General features: G+C 38.2%; 1 protein-coding gene across 5 annotated transcripts in view; it reads right to left on the bottom strand.

The window, feature by feature from the left end:
* HDAC8 (histone deacetylase 8) overlaps positions 1–25,186 on the bottom strand; it is a 228,725-nt gene that overhangs the window by 134,969 nt on the left and 68,570 nt on the right. For all 5 annotated transcript variants that reach the window (XM_047092498.1, XM_047092499.1, XM_047092502.1 and 2 more), the window contains 2 exons: positions 3,572–3,744; positions 709–803 (listed from right to left, as the gene is read on the bottom strand). In XM_047092498.1, coding sequence (XP_046948454.1) covers positions 709–803; positions 3,572–3,744 — 268 coding nt within the window. The remainder of the gene's footprint in view (positions 1–708; positions 804–3,571; positions 3,745–25,186) is intronic.

The raw sequence follows: 25,186 nt of genomic DNA, 5'->3' as shown, positions 1-25,186 counted from the left end.
GCCAAGTGTGGGGGTGGGTGGGAAGAGAAGGAATACACCTTCAGATAAGGGATAATCAGTATACTCACAGGTCTCAGACAGCTTTCTGTTAACCTGTTTTGGGAAAACTAAAATAGACATCTTTGCTCCGGGAAGTGTAAAGCCCATCTCATATGACTAAAGAAAATGGTAAAGGTTCAAATGACCTTTCACATGGCACCTCTGTGGGCCACTAATCACTGGAAAAACACCAGACATGTCTTTGTGGTGATTATGTGTTTCTTAACTTTTATGTTAGTCAAAGGAAACTGAAAGACCAGGACTGACCCCAAAGAACACAGGTGTGACATCCACCTATGGGACTTTTTAAAGATAGACAAGAACCCAGCTTATGTGTTTAAAATATTTCCCCTTCTTTTTTGAGACTAGGGGATGAAAATATGCACGTATTCCAAAGAGTTCTTTGTGTGAACAGGTGACCCCTTCCCACAGTCTCTGTGATTAATTGAGAAATTAAAGTTAGTTGGCCTTTGAGATCTCTTGTAAAAAAGGCAGAAGGTCTTGGATATTTTGGAACAAGAGTCCACTATTCTGCCAAGACAGTGTGTTATTGTTATTGGAGTGTCTCTCAACAAAATGGTATTGAGTGGTGAGGACGTGATTTTGATTAGGTGGAATGACTCAGCTCTTCCCCTTAAAGAAGAGAGGACTTGTCAGAGCCTTACTTACCTCATGATCTGGGATCTCAGAGGATAGTGTTTTCCCTAGGATGACCCCGGTCAAGTATGTCCAGCATCGAGCCGTGTTGGCAAGGTTATAGCCTCCTGTCTCCATCAAGAATTGTGAAGTTAGGAAAGAACAGTCACAAAACAGCAGGAGAGGGAAGGAGGGTGAGGAAGGAGAGAAAAATGTTTTAATAAAAGGGCTAAAAAGACAACTCCAACTTGCAGAACTTCACCTAAACATCCCTTTATGCTGTTTTTGAACCATCTAGTAGGTGGACTTTAGTGGATTAGTCAGACCATGCACAGTGTGGAACTGGGAAGTCTAAGGCCTACAAAGATTAAAGAGGCCCTCATCTCTGAACAAATATGCACCTGAGGACTCCAAGCTCCTGAATTTCACCAAGTCATCAGCAAGACTGAGATCCCTGGAATCCAGATCTCTTGAGGTGACCTACCCAACATGAAGGTCTCTCTGTGATGAAATTTGCAACAATTCTATAAAATGGCTGCTGGATATGATTTGTATGTTAAAGCTATTGGCAGATATAGCCCCATAAGTATCCAGGAAAGAGAAATGGAAAATGTTGGCAGAAATAGACTTCCTTCTTTCAATATCAGCATTCCTTTTCTCCACAAAACACAGGCCTAGTGGCAGAGATCAACGAGAATGAGATGAGGGAAGGGACTGTTGATTGATGCTCTGACCCATCTCATCAGGTTCTGTCACAGTCAGCCAGCAGCCATATTATACTGGCTAATAATCAGCATATTTCTGCACTGAATAGATGTGTTCTGCCATGCAAGCATTAGAACATCGGCCTTTAGCTAAATTCCAAGAGTGTAAGGATGAAATGGAATGATTTCCTAAGCTCAGTGCAGCCTGAGGGAAATAGAAGCTAGTCTATTTTAGGTAGGGTAACCATATAATTTATTGTCCAAGTGGTACACTTTTAACAGTAAAAGGGACACTATTAATAATTACACTGGGATAACATGTATAAATTGGGACATATAGTCACCTTTCTCTTAAGCCTTGAAAGCCTTACTCTTTTATTTTTTATTTTTTTTTTTTTAATTTTTTTTTTCAACGTTTATTTATTTTTGGGACAGAGAGAGACAGAGCATGAACGGGCGAGGGGCAGAGAGAGAGGGAGACACAGAATCGGAAACAGGCTCCAGGCTCTGAGCCATCAGCCCAGAGCCCGACGCGGGGCTCGAACTCACGGACCGCGAGATCGTGACCTGGCTGAAGTCGGACGCTTAACCGACTGCGCCACCCAGGCGCCCCAAGCCTTACTCTTTTAAAGGCCAGGGATAGTGGGTGTTTTAGAATATGTCATTTAGGCCTCAATGGGGTCAAATGAAGCTTGGGGACATGGTTATCTCCACTAATTGTCTATGTGCTATTGGGGGTTGAGAATTTAAGTGAAATAGTACAGATATTACCTTAAACATTCCTGATGTGAAAAATATGAATTTATAAGATTGACTTATTGGGCGTAATTATTTGATTTCAAAAAGATCCAACATAGATTTTAAGTAGTAAGCTCTTTCTGGTACACATACAGTATTATTAGATTTGCAAAAATTCCTTTTACATGAAGGCATTTTCAGGAATACACATATTGTATAAGAAGAGTTATGTATTCAAAAGCCAAAACTTTGGGCTGAGAAAGCAAAGTGACTTTGAAAATGCTAAGTAAAGGCTTGCATAACTTTTCACATCTGTGTAAAAGTTGAATTTGCACAGATGTATATTGTAGAAAGGGCTTTTTTCTTTGCCCGAGCTGTACCTGTGTCATAATCAATATCCTTAGTGCTGTCAAGGAAAGTAATATGTTACATAGCATTTATCAATTTTATCTTTTCCCTGAGTTGAAGTTAATAGATGTCTTGCCTGCTTTTCATAAAAGGGTGTCCCTTGTAAGCACCTTTAATTTTGATCCCTCTAGGGTTTGAGTCTGCCAAAGGACCTGGCTTGTGTATTTGTGTTGAATGTTCACTCATTTTCATAAGGCCTTCCCACAACCTCCTCTAATTTGGTTTTTACAATAGGTCGACAAAACAACAAACTATTAGCTGTTCCATAATACTTGTGTTTTAAGCTCAATCTGCTTGACCATGTTATTTTAACGCACCAATTCATTCACCCAATGAAATACAGATTGTGCCAGATGGATAGATAGAAGATTCTCAACAAGGCATCTTCAAAAGTAGTTGAGGTTGTAAAAGGTACTTTCACAAATGTGTAAATGCTTCTATTGAATAGACTCAGCTTTCTCTTGGTCAAGTAATACAAAACATCAGTACACACTGAAGGCAAGAATGCCCAAGAGATTCTAGATCTCTAATTTTGCTTTATTGTAACAAATCCATGCTTTTTTTGGTGGGGGTGGGAGGGAGAAGTCATTCTTGAATTCAGCTTAGATTATTTAATTAATTCATGTGTTTACTACTTATATATGAGTAGACTTAGAATTTTGGTGGTATGTTTCCAAAGGATGATTATTAGAACTGAGAATCAAAAACTACACTGAGAGAAGATGGATTAAAGTCCACTGAGGTTAACGCCCACTATTCTTAATAAGATCTGATGGCACCTTTAACCAAAGGCCCTTTGCCTTAGGAATTGAAACTTAGACTTCACAGTACCAAGGAGTCAATGCACATGCCAAGCCGAGGAGAAGTGTGCCATAGTACTTCCTTATGCTGAATTGTGAAAGGGGCAGAGTTCTTTGACTCAGGCTTCTGGATCACAGGCATGTGGGTATTATCCAATCTAAGAAAGCCAAGTTTTACTCAGTGCCAGTGGAAAAAATGTGGAAGAAGGTCAGCAAATTCTGCTGGTGAACTTCCTTTGTACTTACCTCCTCCCAAAATGAGTGTTGCCAATTGCCACTGAAGGATGTACTTAAGACATTTGCCAATTCCCACTGGAGTCATGTTAAAGGAGCACATGGGATCCCCAGCAATTGTATCAGCTCCCAGCTGTAAGACCACTGCTTTAGGATTAAAGGCTATGTATACCTCCTTTAGTACACTGTGGAAAAGAGAAAAGATATAAAATGTCAGAAAATGACAGGTCATTTTGGTCTGGGGGGGCAATTGGAGACATAACTGAGTCAGCAAATAGTGAAGGGGGGAAACCCAACTTGTCAAACCCATCAAACTTTCCATCTAAAACGGGTGATTCAGACTGTATGTAAATTATACCTTACTAAACCTGATTTACAAAAAAAAAAAAATTCCCTCCACCTTCACCTTACCAACAATCAAATTTACCTTTATGTTATAGAACTCAAACTTCCTTTAAATATTTATATTAACTTTAATAGCCATAGGACATAGTGTATATATTTACTCCATTTTATAATCTGGGAAAGTAAGACATATACACTGCATAGTTAAGGATTATTTATGATAATTTAAGATTGCCAACATCCTTGGAGTTTATTATCTAGTTATCAATGGAGACTGCTGAAGAGAATTAACATGCTTTGAAAGCATAGATGTTATCAGTTTACTTTCTATTATTCTAAAAGACTTCTGGGTTATGAAATACAGCCCTTCCCAATTCATATGTAACCAGAGTATTATAGGGTAGAGAATAATAACAACTTATCCAAAATTATAAATCTGAAAGTACCCTAAAGAATAAGTTGTAGTGAGTAGTAATGAGGATAATTTTGGGTAGAATCATACAGTGGTATCAAATCAACCTAACAGCTTTTTTCCTGACAGTTATAAGCATCATAGATGAAAAGGAAGTTGTCAGTGTGACAGATGACCTTAGTTAGGCTTCTAGTATTATCATTAATTGAACACTGACACTGTCCAGAATGCATTCTTAGGAGTTAGAAAGTCCCTGCTCTCACGGGGCTTACGATCTAGTTTTCAGACAAAACATATACCAGCTCTCATGGGACTGAGTAACTCTTACAGAGACATATAAACAAGTGCAAATTAACATACTTCAGAGTTGAGAAAAGGCAGAGTCAGAAAGTGATACAAAATGTTGCGGTTAATGACCCCTTCATAATCAACATGTCAAATTATACCAATGCAGCAAAAACAGAAAAATTCCAGATCCTTTTGCAACTGCAAAAAGAATTCAGGGTTATAAAATGCCATTCTCCCAAATTCATATGTAACCAGGGTATCAAGACTATTGAAAAGTGCTCAGCTGCAGAGGCATTCTTTGACTCAAAAGAGTGTTTTGTTTTGATTTCTCATCTATGCAGACAAATATTGTGTGATTGTGGAGATTATAATAATATTATAAAACTTATGACATATGATCCTTAATACAGGAATACTCAAGCCTATTCTCTCTTTCATGTGCTTATCTACTGGTGCAGAGGGAAAATAAGCCACCTGAATAGTTAGCTAACATGTATTAAGCATCTACATGTACAGAGAACCCCATTTGCTGCTATCAGGAGACACAGAGGAAGGCATGATCTCTGTTCTAAAAAGGTTTATAACTTTCAGGAAGAAGAGGGAGGCAAGAAAGACCAATGTTTCTTCATTCATTCTATCCCTCATTTTGCACAAATTTACTGACTACCCCCTGTGTATCTAGCATGAAACTGTACCAGATGCTGCAGGAACAAAGATGAATATGACACAGCTTTTATCTTTATGTGGCTCAAAACTGAGGGGAAGACTCATACTATGTTAATCAGTAATTAAAGTACAATGATAAATGAAGTATCCGAGATGGCACAGTGAAGCGAGTAATTGACTTTTTCAGAAGATGTTAGAAAAAGCTCTATAGAGCTAACTTTTGACTTGGGTCTTAAAAGATGAGAAGAACTACAATGAGCCACCTATTAAAATGGCAAAAATGAAAAATAGTGATAACATCAGTTGCTAGTGAGGATGTGGAGAAAGTAGATTACACATAGATTGTGAGTGGGAATGTAATATGGTGTAGCCACTTTGGAAAACAGTTTGGCAGTTCCTGTCAAAACTAAAAATAGACTTACCATGCAACCTAGCAATTGAACTCTTAGGCATTTATACCAGAGAAATTAAGGCTTATTTTAATATAGGAACTTGTACACAAATGTTCATAGCAACTTTATTTGTAATAATCCAAACAGGAAACAACTCAGATGTACTTCAACAAGTGAATGATTAAACAAACTGTGGTATATCCAAACAGTGGAATATTGCTTATCAATAAAAAGAAACAAACTATTGATAAACGCAAAAAAACTTGGATGGATCTCAATGGAATTATGTTGGTTGAATAAGGCCAATCCAAAATCTATACTGCACAATTCCATTACATACCATTTGTTAAATAACAATTTGAGGGATGGAGAACAGATGGAGGTTGCCAGTAGTTAGGGATGGGTATGGCTATAAGATGGTAGTATGAGACAACTTTGTGGTGATGGTATAGTTCTGTACCTTGATTGTGGTGGTGGTTTTGGTTATACAAAGCTACACATGTGATAAAAATCTAATAGAGCCACACACACACATACATACACACACACACAGAGTGCATGTATAACTGATGAAAACTGAAATAAGCTCTATGAATTATACCAATATCATATTCTTGATTTTGATGTTGAATTATAATTGTGCAAGATGTGAACATTGGAGGAGGCTGGAAGATGGGTGCATGGAACTTTCTTGTACATTTCTTTGCAAACTCCCTTGAAACCATAATTATCAAAATAAAAAGTAAAAAGAAAGATGAGGAAAAGTTTACAGGCATGTGGGGTGAAGTTAGTGGAGTTGGAAGCAGGATGGTTGTAAGAGTCATTAGTAGGGGACTAGCTTCAGAGAAGGAACTGCATACGTAAGAGCATGATGGTTTGAAACAAGCAGTAGTGGGAGTGAAGCTAATGAAGTAAATGTGGTTTAGGGCATAAAGGGCCACAGATATGCCAAGGCAGGCTAATGAGTGGGCTTTTACTTTAGGAGTATGAAATATCTCAAACATTGCATGTGTCTGTGTATTTACACGTGTGTATGTGTGTTGGGGGAATGATCAGATTTACATTTTGAAAAGATACTCTGGGGGCACCTGGGTGGCTCAGTCAGCTAGTGTCCGACTTTGGCTTGGGTTGTGATCTCACAGTTTGTGGGTTCCAGCCCTGTGTTGGTCTCTCTGCTGTCAGAACAGAGCCCACTTCGGATCCTCTGTCTCCCTCTCTGCCCCTCCCCTGCTCACTCTCTCTCTCAAAAATAAACAAACATTAAAAAAAGAAAAGAAAAGAAAAGATATTCTGACTATAGCATAAGATACATTGAAGGTTATCAGGGGGCTTTTGCAACAATCCAGGCCAGTGGCAGCAAGGTCAGGGAAGAAGAGATGGATTTGGGAGATACTTCTATGATAGAATTGATAGGGCATCACATATTGACACACAAGGAAAGTGTATACATATAACATTCATGAGTGTTTGGTACTAGGGCAGAGGAAAGGATAAAGAAAGGCAATGTGTTTCTGGAACAGTTTTTTTAGTGATAGCCAGGAAGAGAAAATGAGTCCTCAGGGAGTTCTGATGAAGAGGGCTATGGATGGATGGAGAAAAGGGTAATTAGAAGCTTTGGAAAAGGTAAGGTAATTTGTACACAGTGTAAACTTCAAAGCAACTGCAAGTGAGGACAGTTTACATGTGAGGGCTACATGGTGGACCCTCTTAAATTCAAGAGTGGAAGTTTCCATTTGGTTTGACAGTCAAATGGGAGTCACTGGAGAAATATAAATACTGATGTTGCTGAATGATGCTTAGGAACTTTGATTTTTGCTGTTTCATGGAAGGCCAACGAGAGAATGTCTGGAGGCAGAGGGATTGGCAAAAAGGGTATTGAAGCATGAGAGCAACAGGAAGCAAGATAAGGTAAATTTGGGGAATAATGAGAGGGCTAGGTGACAGATTGGGTGGGGATGGGGGGTGGTCAGAGTAGAAAACACACTGTGCCAATTCCTCTAGAATTCACAGGGGTGGGGGGAAGAGAAATTGAAATATTCTTTGTCCTACTGCTACTTCCAAATCCAGTCTTCTTTCCTCTTATCTCCTCTTATCAGTTTTGAGTCAATGCCATTTGCTTATACTACTCAAAGGCTATCTAAGGTCCTTTATATAGACCTACAAGGTATTCTTTCACCTCCCTTGAAGACATTAGCACCTGATTCACAAGTTTTCTGTCTCTCCCTTTCTCTGTCATTATTCTTTGCAGTTCACTACTCATTTGCTTCCTTAGATCTTGATTCAAGCACCTATTCTTACCTATCCTAGGCACTAGAGATACAGAAATAAGTAAAATTCAAGGACCTTATTGCCCAGTAGGGGAAGAAGATAGGAAAACAAATAACTATGATAAGTGCTATAATATCCATCCATTCATTCAAAAAATGTTAACTAAATGCCTACTATATACCAGGCACTATGTTGGGAAATGGGTTTGCTATTGAACAAAAGAGACCTGCTCCTTCCCCCTGTGACCCTTCTAATTCTCTGAAATAACAGTTTCTTCACCTTTTGAACAACAGTGATGTCCACCTGCACTCCACTTTAGGTATTGCTAGGCATAGCCATGCTTTGGGACCTGACAAGGAAGTGCTTAGAAATGCTCTACTTCTAACACCCTGAACTTGGAACTGCTTTTTAGGTGTACGGTTTTCCATTTTCTGGTTGAACTTGTTCTTTATTCTCATTTTAACTCCTGCTTTCTTGTCTTTCTCCTATTTTCAAAGTCCACTAGTCAATCTTTTGACCTAATTTGCTTCACTACTCATTTTTTAAATTTTTTTTTAATGTTTATTTATATTAGAGAGAGACAGAGTGCGAGAGGCAGAAGGGCAGAGAGAGAAGGAGTCACAGAATCCGAAGCAGGCTCCTGGCTCTGAGCTGTCAGCACAGAGCCCAACGCGGGGCTCAAACTCACGGAGTGTAAGATCATGACCTGAGCTGAAGTTGGACGCTTAACCGACTGAGCCACCCAGGCGCCTCGCTTCACTACTCATTTTGAATAATATAGTTAGTCATTTTAAAAACTCTTGGTAGCATACTTAATTCCTTCACACCTTTGTCGTTTTTGTCCTGATAATCCTTAAGTCCTTGGATAAACCACTCTGTCAGAATTTTCTGCTCTGTTCTGCTGGAGAAAGCTGAGAAGTCAAACCAATTGCTTCCTCTACAGTTTATGCTTAAAACTCCAGTTCAACAAATTCCATAAGCATTTACTGACTGTTCAATATGTGCCACTCCCTCTGTGCAGCTTGGCAATCATTTGCTTCACCTCTTATTGATAAAAAATTACATCTCTTGCAGCATCTAGTCTAATTTTTTAAAAATACAAATACAATGAGAGCACATTCTTGACGCTAAAAAATAAAATAAATATAAAAGTCCATCAAATAAAAGTGCAAAATCTCTCTCCATCCCCACTCCTTTTCCAGAGGTAACTGCTGATTCATTACACATAGCTTCAACTAGCTCAGTCAAGTATGAGGCAGAAAAAGTTTGACGTGTTTCTTTACAGATTAAACTTTCTCCTGCCTCATACTTGACTGAGCTGGTTGAAGCTATGTGTAATGAATGCCTTCCTCTACCTCTTCTCTACCTGACAATGTTTTTCCTCATATTCCTCCTTTTCCTTGAGGCTAATTTTACCACCCAGGCACTAGATCCTCATTTCTGTTCCTCTAAGGGCCACGTAACACCAATAAGCTCTTTCTTACATCTTTAGTCTCTGCCTTTCTACTGATTCTGTTCCTTTAGGTTATAAGTTTCCTATCTCCTCCTCCCCTTCTCAGCACTGCCAAATTTACCCACTTACTGGTCACCTAAGCATTCTTTTTGCAATCCAGTTTCTGATCTTACTGTTCTCAGTTTCTCTCTTGAAAGGAGAGAGACCTGTTGGTTATGATATCCAAAGCTTTTTCTCTGTTATCTTTTCTAACTTCTCAGAAGCAACTAATAGTTGATACTATTAGAAATCTGTAGTTGATCATCAATGGCTACAGCTACATTAAAAATATTTTTAAATCTTTAAAAAACCCCAAATTTATTGATAGTCACATAACATACAATTCCCCCATTTAAAGTGTACAATTCAACAGCTTTTAGTATATTCACAGAGTTGTACAACCATTACCACAATGAATTTCAGAACATTTTCATCATCCCCCAAAGAAACTCTGTACCCATTAGTGGTTATTGCCTATTCCTACCATTCTTCAATCCCCAGGCCTTGGCAACCACTAATCTACTTTCTGTCTTTATGGATTTGTCTGATTTTGACTTTTCATATGAATGGAATTATATAATATGTGGTTTGTAACTGGCTTCTTTCACTTAGTATAACATGTTCACAGTTCATTCATGTTGTAGCATGTATCAGTACATTGTTCCTTTTTTTGACCAAATAATACTCCATTATTTGTATATACCAAATTTTCTTTATCCATTCATCAGCTGATGGACATTTGAGTTATTTTTACTTTCTGGATAACTGAAAAATGCTGTTATGGGCATTTGTGTATAAGTTTTTGTGTAGATAAGTTTTCATTTTTCTTGGTTACCTACCTAGGAGTCGAATTTCTGGGTCATATGTTAACTGTATGTTTGTTTAACATTTATAGGAACTTCCAGATTGTTTTCCACAGTGGTGGCACCAGTTTACATTCACATCATCAATGTATAATATATGAGGGTTCCATTTCTTCCACATCTTCACCAATACTCGTTATTTTCTGTTTTGTTTTATTATAACCATTCTAGTGGGTATAAAGTGGTATCTCATGGTGGTTTTAATTTGTATTTCACTGATGACTAATGACATTGAGTATTTTTCCATGTCCTTTTTGGCCATTTGTATATCCTCTTTAGAGCAATGCCTTTGCAAGTCCTTTGCTCATTTTTAAATCGGGCCATTTGTCTTTTTAATATTGAGTTGTAAGTATTTGTATATTCTAAATACAAGTCTCTTATCAGATACATGGTTTGCAAAATTTTTCTCCCATTCTACAGGTTGTCTTTCATTTTCTTGATAGTATCCTTTGAAGCACAAAAGTTTTTAATTTTGTTGAAATCCAATTTATCTATATTTTTTTGTTACTTGTGTTTTTGGTGTCATATCTAAGAGAACATTTTCTAATTCAAGGTCATGAATATTTACATGTGTGTTTTCTTCTAAGAATTTTGTAGTTTTATTTCTGTCATTTAGATTATTTGGACTTAATTTTTGTATATGGTGTGAGGTAAAAGTCTAGATTCATTCTGTTGCATGTTGATATCCAGTTGTCCCAGATCCATCTGTTGAAAAGACTATTCTTCCCAATTCTTGGCACCCTTTGGGTAAAATTGACTGTAAGTATTTCTTGACCCTGATGAGTGTGACCCTCATGCCAGCACCACACTGTCTTGATTACAGTACCTTTTTAGTCAGTTTTGAAGTTGGGAAGTATATCTTCCAACCTTGTTCTTCCTTTTCAAGATTGTTGTGACGATTCTGGATTGAATTTTTATATAAATTTTAGGATCAGCTTGTCAATTTCCACAATGTCAGCTGTGATTTACAACTCCATTTTGACTGTGCTGAAACTGTCATCTTACCTCCTTCTTTATTCCTTGTCTCTTCTAATGATACCCTATCCTTTCAGTTAGTCATGTTCAAAACTCTGAGGCTCTTTGTGATTTCTCCCTTTCTCTGCTCCTCTTCAGTTAACCAGTCTTGCACCAATCTCTCTCTCATTCCTTCCTCTCCATTCCCACAGTAGTATTGGCCCTTATGACCTCTTTTGTGGAGTACATCAATAGCTTCTTAATTAATTTTTCTGTCTCAAGTCTCTTACTTCTCCAATCCATCATGCACATACACTAACTACCATCAGATTAATTTTCCTTAGGGATTATTTTGGTCATGTCACCTCCTTATTCAAAACCCTTCAATGTCCCTCTATTGTCTTTAGATAATGCTTAAAATTCTTAGCCTTTAATTCAAAGTTCTTCATGATCGGATTCCACCCTACCTTTTTATCTTATTTTCCTGTAACTCCTTAACCCATATTCTTCTTTTTTTTTAATTTTTTATTTTTTTAAATTTTTTTTCAATATATGAAATTTATTGTCAAATTGGTTTCCATACAACACCCAGTGCTCATCCCAAAAGGTGCCCTCCTCAATACCAATCACCCACCCTCCCTCCCTCCTACCCCCACCAACCCTCAGTTTGTTCTCAGTTTTTAAGAGTCTCTTATGCTTTGGCTCTCTCCCACTCTAACCTCTTTTTTTTTTCCTACCCCTCCCCCATGGGTTTCTGTTAAGTTTCTCAGGATCCACATAAGAGTGAAAACATATGGTATCTGTCTTTCTCTGTATGGTTTATTTCACTTAGCATCACACTCTCCAGTTCCATCCACGTTGCTACAAAAGGACATATTTCATTCTTTCTCATTGCCACATAGTACTCCATTGTGTATATAAACCACAATTTCTTTATTCATTCATCAATTGATGGACATTTAGGCTCTTTCCATAATTTGGCTATTGTTGAGAGTGCTGCTATAAACATTGGGGTACAAGTGCCCCTATGCATCAGTACTCCTGTATCCCTGGGTAAATTCCTAGCAGTGCTATTGGTGGGTCATAGGATAGGTCTATTTTTAATTTTTTGAGGAACCTCCACTGTTTTCCAGAGTGGCTGCACCAATTTGCATTCCCACCAACAGTGCAAGAGTAACCCATATTATTCTGTAGGCAAACTAAACTGTCCATGGTTCTCCTCAGTCACCTTGCACTTTCTAAGTACGCTTTTTGTCATAAACTTCTTTGTGCCTGTAAGTCAACTTTCTACACCTGTACATATCTACTCTTTATTTTATTTAAAAATTTTTAAGTTTATTTGAGAGAGAGACAGAGTGACCATGAGTGGGGGAGGGACAGAGAGACAGAGAATCCTAAGCAGGCTCTACGCTGATATCACACGGCTTGAATTCAAGAACTGTGAGATCATGACCTGAACTGAAACCAAGAGTTGGTTGCTTAACTGACTGAGCTACCCAGGAGCCCCTCATATCTACTCTTTAAAGGATAGCTCAAGTTCCATCTCCTTCGTACGTAAAAAAAAAAAAAATGATAATAATAGCAGCTAACATTTATTGAGCTATGTTTATTTAAAACATAGCACTCTTCTATGCACTTTATATATATTAGCTCAATTGACTCTCTTAACAATTTATGAGATAGGTATTATTATTAATTCTATTTTACAGATGGGGAAACAGCAGCACAGAGGGGTTAAGAAATATGTGTAAGATACACAGCTATTAAGTGGCAGAGCTGGGTTTTAAACCCAGGCATCCTGGCACCAGAGTCCATGCTCTAAACTACTACAATATACCTACTTCTATGACTTCCTGAACTCATCAGGTGCTTGTGCCAGCCACTTCACACATATTATTTTGTGTAACAGCAGTAGTGGCCACAGCATTATTTTTTTTAAGTGTTAATCTTGCTGAGCAAGCTCTGATTATATTATTCCCTCATTCTAAAATCTTCAGCAGCTCCCCAAATGCTTATGGAATATGGTACAAATTTTCATAGCTAAGAATTCCAGCTCTTGCATGATGTGATGCCCACCCACTTTTCCAATTTTCTTTGCAACTTGTCCCTCTCATGCACTTTACAGTCAGTACAGCCAAACTAAACAGCTGTCCTTTGTACATAGCTCAGTCTCTCCTGACTTTGATATTTCTGTATCCTCTGTGTAGAACATCCTTCCCTATATTCTCTGTCTATGTAAATTTGACCCAGATTTCATAAACACATACATATTCACACTTTGTAAAGATATACTAATTACCTACCCTTTAGAACCCAAATCAAATGTTACCTCCTGAATTAAGTCTTTTTCTCAAGTATTTTCTCCTTTTGAGTACCAATAGCATCTTATTTTTTATGGTTCTTATAACTTTCCACATTTTTATTTTATTTAAATATGTGTGACTATGAATACATATGTATATTCCTTTATGTATCTATAATGTTAAAATTTCCACTGACTTCCTTGCAGGTAGAATCAATACCTTGTACATAGTAGGCATTCAATAAATAATCATTAAATGAATAAATGGATAAAATATCAGTCTAGATTGTTTTTGGGAAAGTTTCCCTAACCACTGTAACAGTAGTGTTTGCTACACTGCAAATAATTAATTTTAGGTTTTGGAAAAGTATAAAATCTCTTCCCCAGAAAGGAGGTGGGGGTGGGGGAATGGAGGAGGTAGTGGTTTGGGGGGATGGACAGGCATCTCATTACACTACATTAGTAACTTCCCTATAAACACACACGATATTCATTTGAAATTCAGTTTTCTTGATGAGAAACCTAATCTTTCAGTATTCAGCAGTCTGGTTTTCAGACAAGGCTATGCAAATGAGGAAGAGATGCTGTGGCAGTTGTTTCTACAGGCATTGATTTGGGGAAAGGCCGTGGGTGCCTAAGGAGGATAAAAGCCAGAGGTGATGACATTAAAGATGCTTTTAGATAAAAGGAAAAGCCCAAGAACTAAATTGTAGAATTATCCCCCACCTTTTTTTATTCCATCAGGGTAGACCACAGCTTCTATGGTGTGCCCTTGAGGTCATTCAGTTGTGCCACTTTATCTCTAAATACTAGGGGAAAAACCCGGTTTTGTTTGCTTTATTTGTTTTTAAATACTTAAAGTTCTAAAGGATTCAACTCAGGGAAATGGGATGCCAGAGATGGTGTCACAGTTACCTGTAATCAATGCTGATAGTAGGATCTGGTACCCCAAATTTGTCATTCTAGCCAGACCTCTGATGGTGCAGGCTCATCTCCTGACTTTCTAACTTGTAAACCAGCTTAGACTAGCCTTATTGTCTTTATGTTTTCCAACAAGCACCCTCAGCACCCTCTAGAGATTTCCTCAACAGAGATTAAAAACCGAGGAATTCAAAGTTGAAAAACCAAAAAGGGTAGAATGCACAGGGAGAGGAGGGAGAAATATTTGTTATTAATGATGTTAGCTCCCAAAATCAGCCTGAGAAAAGTTATTGCCAGCAGCAAAATCTTTTCTAGAATATAAATTTTAAACCTATTGCATTGGATGGGATTCAGAGGGGTATTGTGTTAAGGACCCAAAGTGTCACTAATCAAGTCCCAAATGGGAGCTCTTCAACTTTTCACAGGTATGTTTTCTTTAAATTCCCTCAATCCTGTCTCAACTCAGGTACTGCTGACTCATTCTGCAAACACTCAACCTTCCAGGGGATGTAGCATATGGTAAATGCCTCAGTGATTCCTGAATATTTTTTACAAATGGTTCAGTGATTGCAGAGAATTGGGTGAGGGGCTCCCTGTAGTGGGAGTTTGTTTGGGGCCATGGGTGCCTCTTGGCCATATTCAGAAGACATCTAATTTCCTATGTTTCTCTGTCTGGTTTTAGCATCAGACAAACTATACTGGTTTCATTAACATCTTTAGTACAAAAAACAAAACAAAAAACCCAAAGCCACAAAATAAAACAAACTTCAACCCCCTAACCAACCACCACTCCCAACAATCAATCATCATATCCCCCTTTGGCTGTTTTAATTTTCAAGATGTAGTTTCTTCTTTTTTTTTTTTAATGGTATAATAGAGAGTATTTTAAAAAAAAGTTTAAAATTTACATCCAAGTTAATAAGCATATAGTGCAACAGTGATTTCAGGAGTAGATTACTTAATGCCCCTTACCCATTTAGCCCATCCCCCCCCCCCACAACCCCTCTAGTAACCCTCTGTTTGTTCTCCATATTTAAGAGTCTCTTATGTTTTGTTACCCTCCCTGTTTTTGTATTATTTTTGCTTCCCTTCCCTTGTGTTCATCTGCTCTGTGTCTTAAAGTCCTCATATGAGTGAAGTCATATGATATTTGTCAAAATGCAGTTTCTTAACATTTTACATGGGCATCTTTTCTCTCACGGCTGAGTCCATTATATAGAAACATGAATTCTAATTGGCATTTCTTTCTAACATGCCTTGTTGTAATTCTACTCATTAGTTATATATGTCATCTTGGCAACAAAAGGGGCCGTGCACTATTTTTAGTTTATTATTACTTATCTCTTTACCTCTTTGGAATAAATCATTCTTATTCACACAGGGGAAAGTGAGTCATTCAAAAGTAAAGGACCTTACCAGTAGTCTGGAGTGAATCATCAGAGTTAGAATTAGAATTGTAATTCTATCTAATTCTAATTCGAATTCAGTGCTCTTTTCACTCACCCCAGTACTCTTCAGCTCTTATTCTGAAAGGCCAGAGGCCCCAGAAAGCAGAGTGTGTATTATCTGGGCAGGGGGTAGGGTGTGGAAGAGGCAGGCTGGTTTGGAGAGCTAAGCTAGAACAAACAGACCAACCAAAAAACCAAACAAAACCAAAATGGAAGAAGACTTAGAGAATATAAATCCTAAGGTTAGATGTACTAATAAATCTTAATTTGTTCTGGGGTAGGACATTTCACTGCTCTGCAACCACCAGGACCACTCACATAGTGCACATATTGCATTCTGCTCTGTGTCACATTATTTGGGCATATGTCTCATCCATCCTCTATGCAGCCTCCACAGCACAGGGTTCAGGGAGAACACTGCACCTGGGGTCAAAGTGCTTGTATAGCAACTTGGACAAATCACTTCATTTCTCTGAACCTCAGTTTCCTTCTCTGTAAAACAAGAATATTCTCTCCCTCCCAGGATTATTGTGAGGATTACATGATATAACATTTGCAAAAGTCTTCTCCCAGCACCAGACACATTATAAGCACTCCCTAATGTTGAATGAATAAATGAATGGCCTTAAGTCAGGCCCTCTGAGTGCTATGCTAATTCTTTCAGCCTACTATGATACTGTTGAGTTCAGCACAGCACATCATAGCAGTGACTTCCCAAATAGTACTCTAGTGTTCCCCAAAGGCAGAGAGCAATTTCATAGTGTCACTGCCCGGTTATACCTGTTCTGGGAATACAGTAATTCCTTTTCCAGTGCTGCCAATCTATTACCTTTCACCAAAAATAAATTCACTTTAAGAAGGGGCAGAAACACAAGTGCCTTTCTGTTAGATAGAAGTTGGGAGAATATATTATTAAAATTGAAACCGACTTCTCTGATTTCTTGGGCAAAAAATCAGATTGGAAGCCAAACAGCTATTTGGCCTTTGCAGACCCTGGATAGTGATGCCGTTGGGGGAAAGGAAAGAGCTGGAATCATTCCAAACTGTAGTTGCAACATTTGTGTGTATATTTACTGCTTGTGCTCATGCTCTCTGTGCTTAGTTTTTACTAAGTCTTGCAGACTTTACAATTTACCTAGAGCATAGTTTAATATGTATGGGTAGAAATAGAGGCCTGTATCTCTGTTTTTCATTTCCTAATCATATTTTCTACACTCCCTATATACCTGATACTTCTTTTTCAATTCAACTGCTCTGATTTTCAAACTTTGGTAGAAAATCATGATTTGTTAACAATAAACATGCCCCTAGCCCTTCCCTCACTCTTCTCAACTGAGGAGGGCCTCTGTAAGATTCAAAGACGAAATCCTGCCATATAGTTAGCACCTGGTGCAGCTCATCAAAATAAAATATCTTTTCCCAGATGATTGGAAATTTCTGCAATGCCGTCACACAATGAGGTGTGTGAGAAACAGTTTGGGGATTGATTTTCATCATTAACTTGATATTGCATGGTTTTTGTGGGACTTAAAAAGAAATGCATTTTTATTACTTTAAAGTACTGCACATAGAATAACTCCAACTCATCATATTTTAACAGTTATTTTTCTGGGGCAGGATGTATTTTAAACATGCCTATGTTAGAGTGTCTGGTAGATCATTTAGGATCAGTGTCCTGTTGCTTGATGAAATCCAGATCACTTCAATGAAATCCAGATGGGGAAACTGGGTCTCTAGCAATGGCTGCCAGATCTTCTCCATATGAAATCTCTCTAGTCTGTATGCAAATTCAAAACTCCATATCCTGGAAATCCCAAAGCAATCAAGTGGTGCTCTGCTTCTTAGTTACTGGACTAAACACAGAGAAGCGATTCATTCTTCCCTGAGGAAATAAGCATGTCTTACATACATCTATCTTGGCATAAGAAGGGATAGCTAAGCAAATTAATGGTGTAAACAGGATTGCACTGGGGAATGTTTGTCCTACTTAAGAGAATAAACTTTTTGTGCACTTTGTGCACATCCACTTACATAGAAATAATTGATATGCTAATTGCCAATGATTCTTAAAGCTCCTTCCCTGAGGTGCTGTATGATGCTGTTAGTCTAGTTTGAATTACTAGCATGTCCAGTGCTTGAAAGTAATAAAAATGCGTTTAAAAATATTCCATGATTCAGACAGATTTTCCTCTAATTAGGCTGAGTTAGTGAGGCTTTCCTATATTTAAATAGGATAGATATTTTTCTTTCATTCCTAATATATTTTATATGACCCCCCCCCACCCCTACTGCTACATCCATCACCTTTCTCTTCAGGATTCTTCTGCTTCGAGTCGGTACACATAAACCCCTTTCCCTCCAGCTCACTCCTCAGCTGCACTTGCATAGTCTCTAGGCAAACACATTGCCTTTAGTGCCTGGCACATAAACATACCCTTTCACTTGTTAACTTGATAGCAGGTTATTCAATATGGCATTTTCTGAGGAGTCTTTTCTTTGGTTTTTCTTTAAGCACCAATGGGTATGTCTCTTTTCTGATGTTGCAGTGGGTAACAGTGCACAGAGAGCAAAGCTCAGCCAAACATAGCATCGGGCTTTTTTGTCAGGTGGGGGACACCAGATTTAACCTAATCTCTGTGCAGTTCATGTCAACAGAACACAACGAGGCAGGTCATCAGTGCTGGCACCTGCTGTGTGAATGGCAGTGTCAGGCACAGTCATGCAAAGCTAGAACATGTGAAAGCAAAGCCTAAAGGGTAGTTTTTGTAGGCCAGACTGAAGGGACAGAGCAGTGATAAAAGAATATTTTGGGGGGGATTAGGATGGGGGTAGGGACTACATGGTGGACAGCAGATGAAAGGAGTAATATGATTCTGATGTCAGAACATTCTATCAAGCACAGATACTGTCAATTTTAGAATTCTTTTCAGAGCAGCCCTGGATTTCCATTTACAAGCAGGGTCTTCCTGTTTCTGAATAGTTTCAGAGCATGTTCTAGCATCAGAACCTATTAAACTGCTCTGGAAGAATCAGGTCACTTTCTCCAGGGGGTAGGGATCATTCAGCACTAAGAAGAGAGAAGAAAAGGTACACACCAGAGTGACAGAACAAACCCATAGAATTCCAGGAGATTGTCCTTGACTTAAATGAAAAAAATATCACCTGTGAAGACTGTTTACTGGAGTAGGGGGCTGTCACAGTGTCAGGGCTACTTGGTGCAGGAGTTTAGGAACTAATTGGTCATGAAAGACACTGGCCAAGAGGGAAAGTAGAATAATAGAAGAACTGTCCCTCTAACCACCTGGATTTAAAGCTCAAATGATCAGTCAGGGAAAAAATAGTTCTCCACTGCAACCCTAACTAAGTACTGGGGATAGGCAGGGTGAGCTCACTGACAGAGGGTATAGGACAATGTAGATAATTGAACTCAGTATCCTCCCTCCAAATTATCCTATATTCTTAGGCACATAAAATCTTTTGAATTTAACATTTTAAAAGACACATCAAACTAGGAATAATAAAAGAATGGCCCACTTTGGCCTCATTTTCACCTGTGGTTAACATTAACAGTGAATTTAATTTAGTGTCTGAGTCATCCATCTTCCAGAAACAATAGGCAATTTTACATCTGCCATACACTTAGAGGCAGGATAGAAGTTCATCAAAAAGCATTTAATACAAATATCTTACTTATAGAGGGCTGACTTCAAAGCGTAAAGCTTAGAAAACGAATTAGCAGCATCTGTTGCCTTTTTCACTGGGCCAAAGTGAGCCAGTGATAATCAGGGTGGTAGCTGTGATCCAACTGAAGAGAAGTAGAATAATTTTGTAAAGAATTTTTACCAGCTCTCAGATTGTGATAAAAATGTAAGGCTATCTAAATATTCATTCTTAAATGTCAATTTCTAGAGAATTCTTCCATTCTCATCAAATGAAAGATAATTTAAAAATATTTATATTGCTTATGAGGTGGCTGGGTGGCTCAGTAAGTTAAGTGTCCAACTTTTGATTTCAGCTTAGATCATGAGCTCACAGTTTGTGAGATCAAGTCCTGTGTTGGGCTCTGCTCTGACAGTGTGGAGCCTGCTTTGAATTCTCTCTCTCCTTCTCTCTCTGCCCCTCCTCCCTCTCTTTCAGAAATAAATAAATAAACTTAACAAAAAGTTTAAAATATTTGTATTGCTTAAAATATTTATGTGTGAACATGTACTTGTATTGCTTTTGCCATATCACCAAGCCCAAAGCAGTAGGCTATAATTGTTGGGTTTTCTTTCACTCTTTCATTGAGGATCTATCTACCTCATTGTAAAATTGAATGATAAGGAGTTTGGAGTCCCAAGTGGAAGATAAATTCTAGATGATGTATCATTACGATGAAAGGAAGACTTATCATCATTAAAGTATCTCTTCTTTAAATATTAACATTAAAAGTCAATAGTGAATGGAGACATTTCACTTAAATGTCGTTTAGTAATGTCCCTTGGTTCTCATTTTATTCCATTGGTATTGGATGAATGGCTTATAGCATGGATGAAGAATCTCTACCTTATACGTAGATATGGCCTTCTGCCAAGACCAAGAGATGATATAAATTATGCCTACAGTTGCAAAAATGCATAATGTTAAAAATCTTTAGCAATACCAATCTAAAAAACCACATAGGAAATGGATGTAATTTCATGGCAAGACCTCTTTAAAATGACAGGTGACACTACTCACTTTCTAAAGCAGAAACTCAGGATTTTCTCCATTGAAAACAAAGGAAAAAGCAGATTTACAGGATCTCCATGTTTTCAAACTTTAATTAGGAATTTGAAACCTAAGAGGTAGGGGCAGATGGGTGGCTCAGTTGCCTGAGTGTCGGACATGATCTCACAGTTTATGGGTTTGAGCCCCTCATTGGGCTCACTGCTATGAGCTTAGAGCCCACTTTGGTTCCTCTGTCCCCCCCCCCCACCTGCTTCTTCCTCTTTCCCTCTCTCTCTCTCTCAAAAATGAATAAACATTAAAAAAATAAAACCTATGAAGTGAAATCTGGCATTATTTATTCTTGTTTTCTATCCATAAAATTACAAATTAAATCCTCAGGATTAGGAGATTCTATTTTTCCCCCAAAACCTAAGTTGCACTTTCACAAACATAAACACAATGAATTATGTATACTACAAATCATGCGGCTCATTTGCATAAACTTAAGTGGTTTTTTTTTTAAGGGGTTTTCTGTAATCCTCTAAGATAAAAGTTTCCAAGAAGTCTTTGGGATGGTAATTTTTCCTTGTGGAAAAAATTCATACTTCTAGATGACACTTTGGGGACATGGTAGCGAATGGTTAACAGGCAGATACACATGGATTCAAACTCTGCCTTAACCACTTACTAGCTGTGTGACCTTAAGCAAATCAATTTTTCTAAGCTCTAGTTTTCTAATTTTTAAGATGGGACTAAGAGTACCTACCTTTGTAGGCATTGTAGATTATACATTGCTATAAGGATCAAATTAAAAGGATCAAATAAATGTTTAGTGCAATTCCTGGCACAGGCAAGTGCTCCCGGTATGTGAGCCTAATCTGTCTTGTTTACCACCATCAGTACCTAGGTACAGTGCCAGCATAAAGCAGACACTCAATAAATATTTGCAGAATGAATGAATAAAACAGTGTTATTACACTTAAAGATACACAAATCTCCTACGTTGCATGATAGCTCCCCCACTTTACTTTTGTTAATGTTTAAAAAATCTTTTAAGATGACTTGAGGTGCTCAGTTCTTTTGTAGGGAGGTCAGAGTGACTTCAGAGAGGTGAATTTTGGCTCACACAATAAATATATACTACTGAGACATAATATATTTTTTCTCTTCCTTGTTGGATAGCAGTGGAACTCAGTATAGATGGACAAAGGAATTCCCTAAAGGAATAAAAACTTAGGCTTAAATGAGCCATTCCTTTAATGAGCTTGCTGTTGCCCTAGAGAACAAGTTCTTTCTGTGTAGTCTATGCTGGTTAGCCCATGCACAGTAGAATTAACATTTAAAATTAGGAGTTGAAGAGCTATAAAAAAACTATTTACAAGACAGTAGTATAATATTTCTCTCATAAAATAAAGAAGGCAAAAACATTAAGATTTTTTTCACTCCTGGGACGTTAGAATTTTTCTAAAGAAAAGGTCAGGGGCGCCTGGGTGGCTGAGTCAGCTAAGCATCTGACATCGGCTCAGGTTATGATCTCACTGTTTGTGAGTTCGAGCCCCGCATCAGCCTCTGTGCTGACAGTTCAGAGCCTGGAGCCTGCTTTGGATTCTGTGTCTCCCTCTCTCTGTCCCTCCCCTGCTCATGCTCTCTCTTTCTGTCTCTCAAAAATACATAAATGTTTAAAAAAAATTTAAATTTTTCTTTAGGTCTGTGGTCTTTGAGGAGGAAAAAGGATTTCTTTCAATGTTGAGCTATAGAACATAAGCCATAAGACTCAAGGTAAACAGACCAAGGACCAAATACAGGTAGATTCTTACTTTAATAAACTACTATTAGGAATGCTAGTTCAGCAGAATAAGATTGTTTCTTTGGTTGGGTTGATAGCTCTTATTAGCAAAGTTTTGCATATGTGGATGTAAAGACTGCTATAGAATGAAAAGTCCTGTTTAATAGAGCCTTTCATTAGTCCTATTCATTGTCACGTCTGTTTAACAATGTGTTTTTCTTTTGGTGAAATATTTATGCAGTGTCTGTATTTAATTATCTTACCAAGTTAATACTTGAATATTCTTAGTAAAATATGAGTTTTTTTTTTCAAAATGTTGAACTGTCAACTTCAATATATTTTGTATCCATACACATTATAAGCACCATGTATATAGCTCTCCTATGAGGTATATACTAATTGGACACTTAGTAAAGGATGTTTTCTGGTTGTTAGGGCTATAAAATGATAGGTAGGATAACTAAGAAGTTTGAGCACAACACTGAATTTCTTCTTCAAACTACATACATGTTATAACGGTTCACAGTGGGCAAGTAGTTTGGTCATTTTGTAAGATTTAAAGAGCAGTACCCTACTATTTTTCAAAACCTCTCTTGAACCAACAGCAAGGAAGTACATGTCATTGTTGTTCTATTCCATAGTCTTCAACTATAAATGCTCCCAAAGTCATCAACACAGTGTTTTAGGTAATAGCTTAAAATTAAGACTATCTCACATTGCATTCAGATACAATTAGAGAGCAAGAACAGGTTAATATAGATGGAGCACTGTTTCCTCTTTCAGATGACATAGCTTGGAAACCAGCAATCTCTCCTTTTGGCAAAACAGCCTTCCTCTCCCATCAAACTTTGTGTGTATGTGTGCATGTGGCTGACTTGGGTGGGGTGGGCTTTCATATAAATCAAGAATATAATATAAGTCTGTCATTTCTCTACTTGCTCAATAGCTTCTATTTGAAGGAAGAGGTGTAGTTACAGGAACAATGTTGATATTCCTTTATGCTAGTTAAAACAGGGTTCTATTTATAATACCAACTCCAGTGGCTCCCATGAAAATTATGGGAAGGTTCTGGGAATCAGTGACCCTTGTCCTTCCAAATTAGTACTGAATGACCTACATATCTCTGACTGAAATTATCTTTTACATAAGATAGAACTCAAAGTCTTTTGGTGTTGAAAATGTCCATGTAAAGGTTTCAAGAAAGAAACCCTAAGCTCCTCCTTTTTTTAAAGTTTATTTTTGAGAGAGAGACACACAGAGACAGAGCATGAGCAGGGGAGGGGCAGAGAGAGAGGGAGACACAGAATTTGAAGCATGCTGCAGGCTCTGAGCTGTCAGCACAGAGCCTGATGCGGGATACAAACCCACGAGATGTGAAATCATGACTTCAGCTGAAGTCAGACACTTAACGGACTGACCCACCCAGGCGCCCCCCTCCTTTTTGTTTTTTTTTTTTTTAAATTAACAGGGTGTGCTCAACCTTAAGATGAAACCATTAAGTTCCTGTCTGAATAGCTGGCAAAGTCAGAAAGGCTATAGCAGAGGAAAAAGCCATATAGGAAGAAAGGAGAGGAGAGGACAGGAGAGGACAGGAGAAGACAGGGAAGGGAAGGGAAGGAAAGGAAAAAGGCTCATGAATTCCACAGGGAGAGGCAGTTCAGGAGCAAACTAGAAATTGAGTGGCAAATGAAAATTAGAGTATCTTTCAAGTGAACCAGCAATAAGAGATCCTTTATTTATCACAGGTAAGGAGTGAGTCAGAAAATCAGTGGGCTCATGGAACATAAAGGATTAAAAGGAGAGAGCAGATATACTGAGTGACTTTTTTACATGAGTAAACCACTCTATAGCTTGTGAGGTAAGCAGATGGGTCAGAGGTCATAATGGAAAATGGGCAAGACTGTTTCCAAGCAACAAACTACAAGTAGTCAAAAACATAATGACTGGAACTAAGTGATACAGTTACCAGGGCTGACCCTCTGCAAAACTATTTAGTTGGCAAAGACTGTTTTATTTCTTGTGCCTCTTTCCCTCTACTGCTCCACTTACCAAATTTCTGCTCCTCTGAATGCTCAGGGTGCTCGTGCTCATGCTCTAACTCTTTCACAATCTGCTATCAGGAAAAGCTCTGTGAAAGCATACATCTATGGCAGAAAGTTAGGAGGAGAGGTCATGGCAAAATTCCATTTTAAGGCCTATTTCTAATTATAGAATAAAAGTGTGTTTCCTGTTAAAGGAATTTTAGTCAACAGATGGGAAATGGGAGAGATGTTTGGGTCAGGAAGCCTTCCTGGCACCTTGGAATCAGAGGTGCCCTCACATAATGCCCTGACCAGACTTGACTTCTGAAAGAAATCAAGGGGGAAAATTACTGTACCTCTAATGAAAACTGAACCTGTTATTCCGGATGAACACTGTGTAGATTGGTGGTGTGGCTCCATGAGGCTTAAGGGGACCTGGGAACTAAAAATTGATGAGTGTCTGGTACTTTAGTAAGCAAGTTGGGGGAATCTTTAATCAATGCTGGCATCCTGTACACTAGAGTGGGGTTTCTGTAAAGGGAAATCATATGTGATCTTCCATGTTCCATGGATCTTTTCTTTGGGGCTAAATTCACATTTTTTGTTCTTTTAATTAAAAAATTTTAATGTTTATTTTTGAGAGAGAGAGAGAAAACGAATGAGTGGGGGAGGGGCAGAGAGAGAGGGAGGCACAGAATCTGAAGCAGGCTCTGGGCTCTGAGCTGTCAGCACAGAGCCTGACGCGGGGCTCAAACTCATGAACCACGAAATCATGACCCT

Source organism: Lynx rufus, unplaced genomic scaffold (assembly GCF_022079265.1).
Source record: "Lynx rufus isolate CCGP_SWC_20201006 ecotype Redwood Valley unplaced genomic scaffold, mLynRuf1.p SCAF_30, whole genome shotgun sequence".
NCBI classification, from domain to species: Eukaryota; Metazoa; Chordata; class Mammalia; order Carnivora; family Felidae; genus Lynx; species Lynx rufus.
This window is presented reverse-complemented; position numbering and strand designations above follow the sequence as displayed.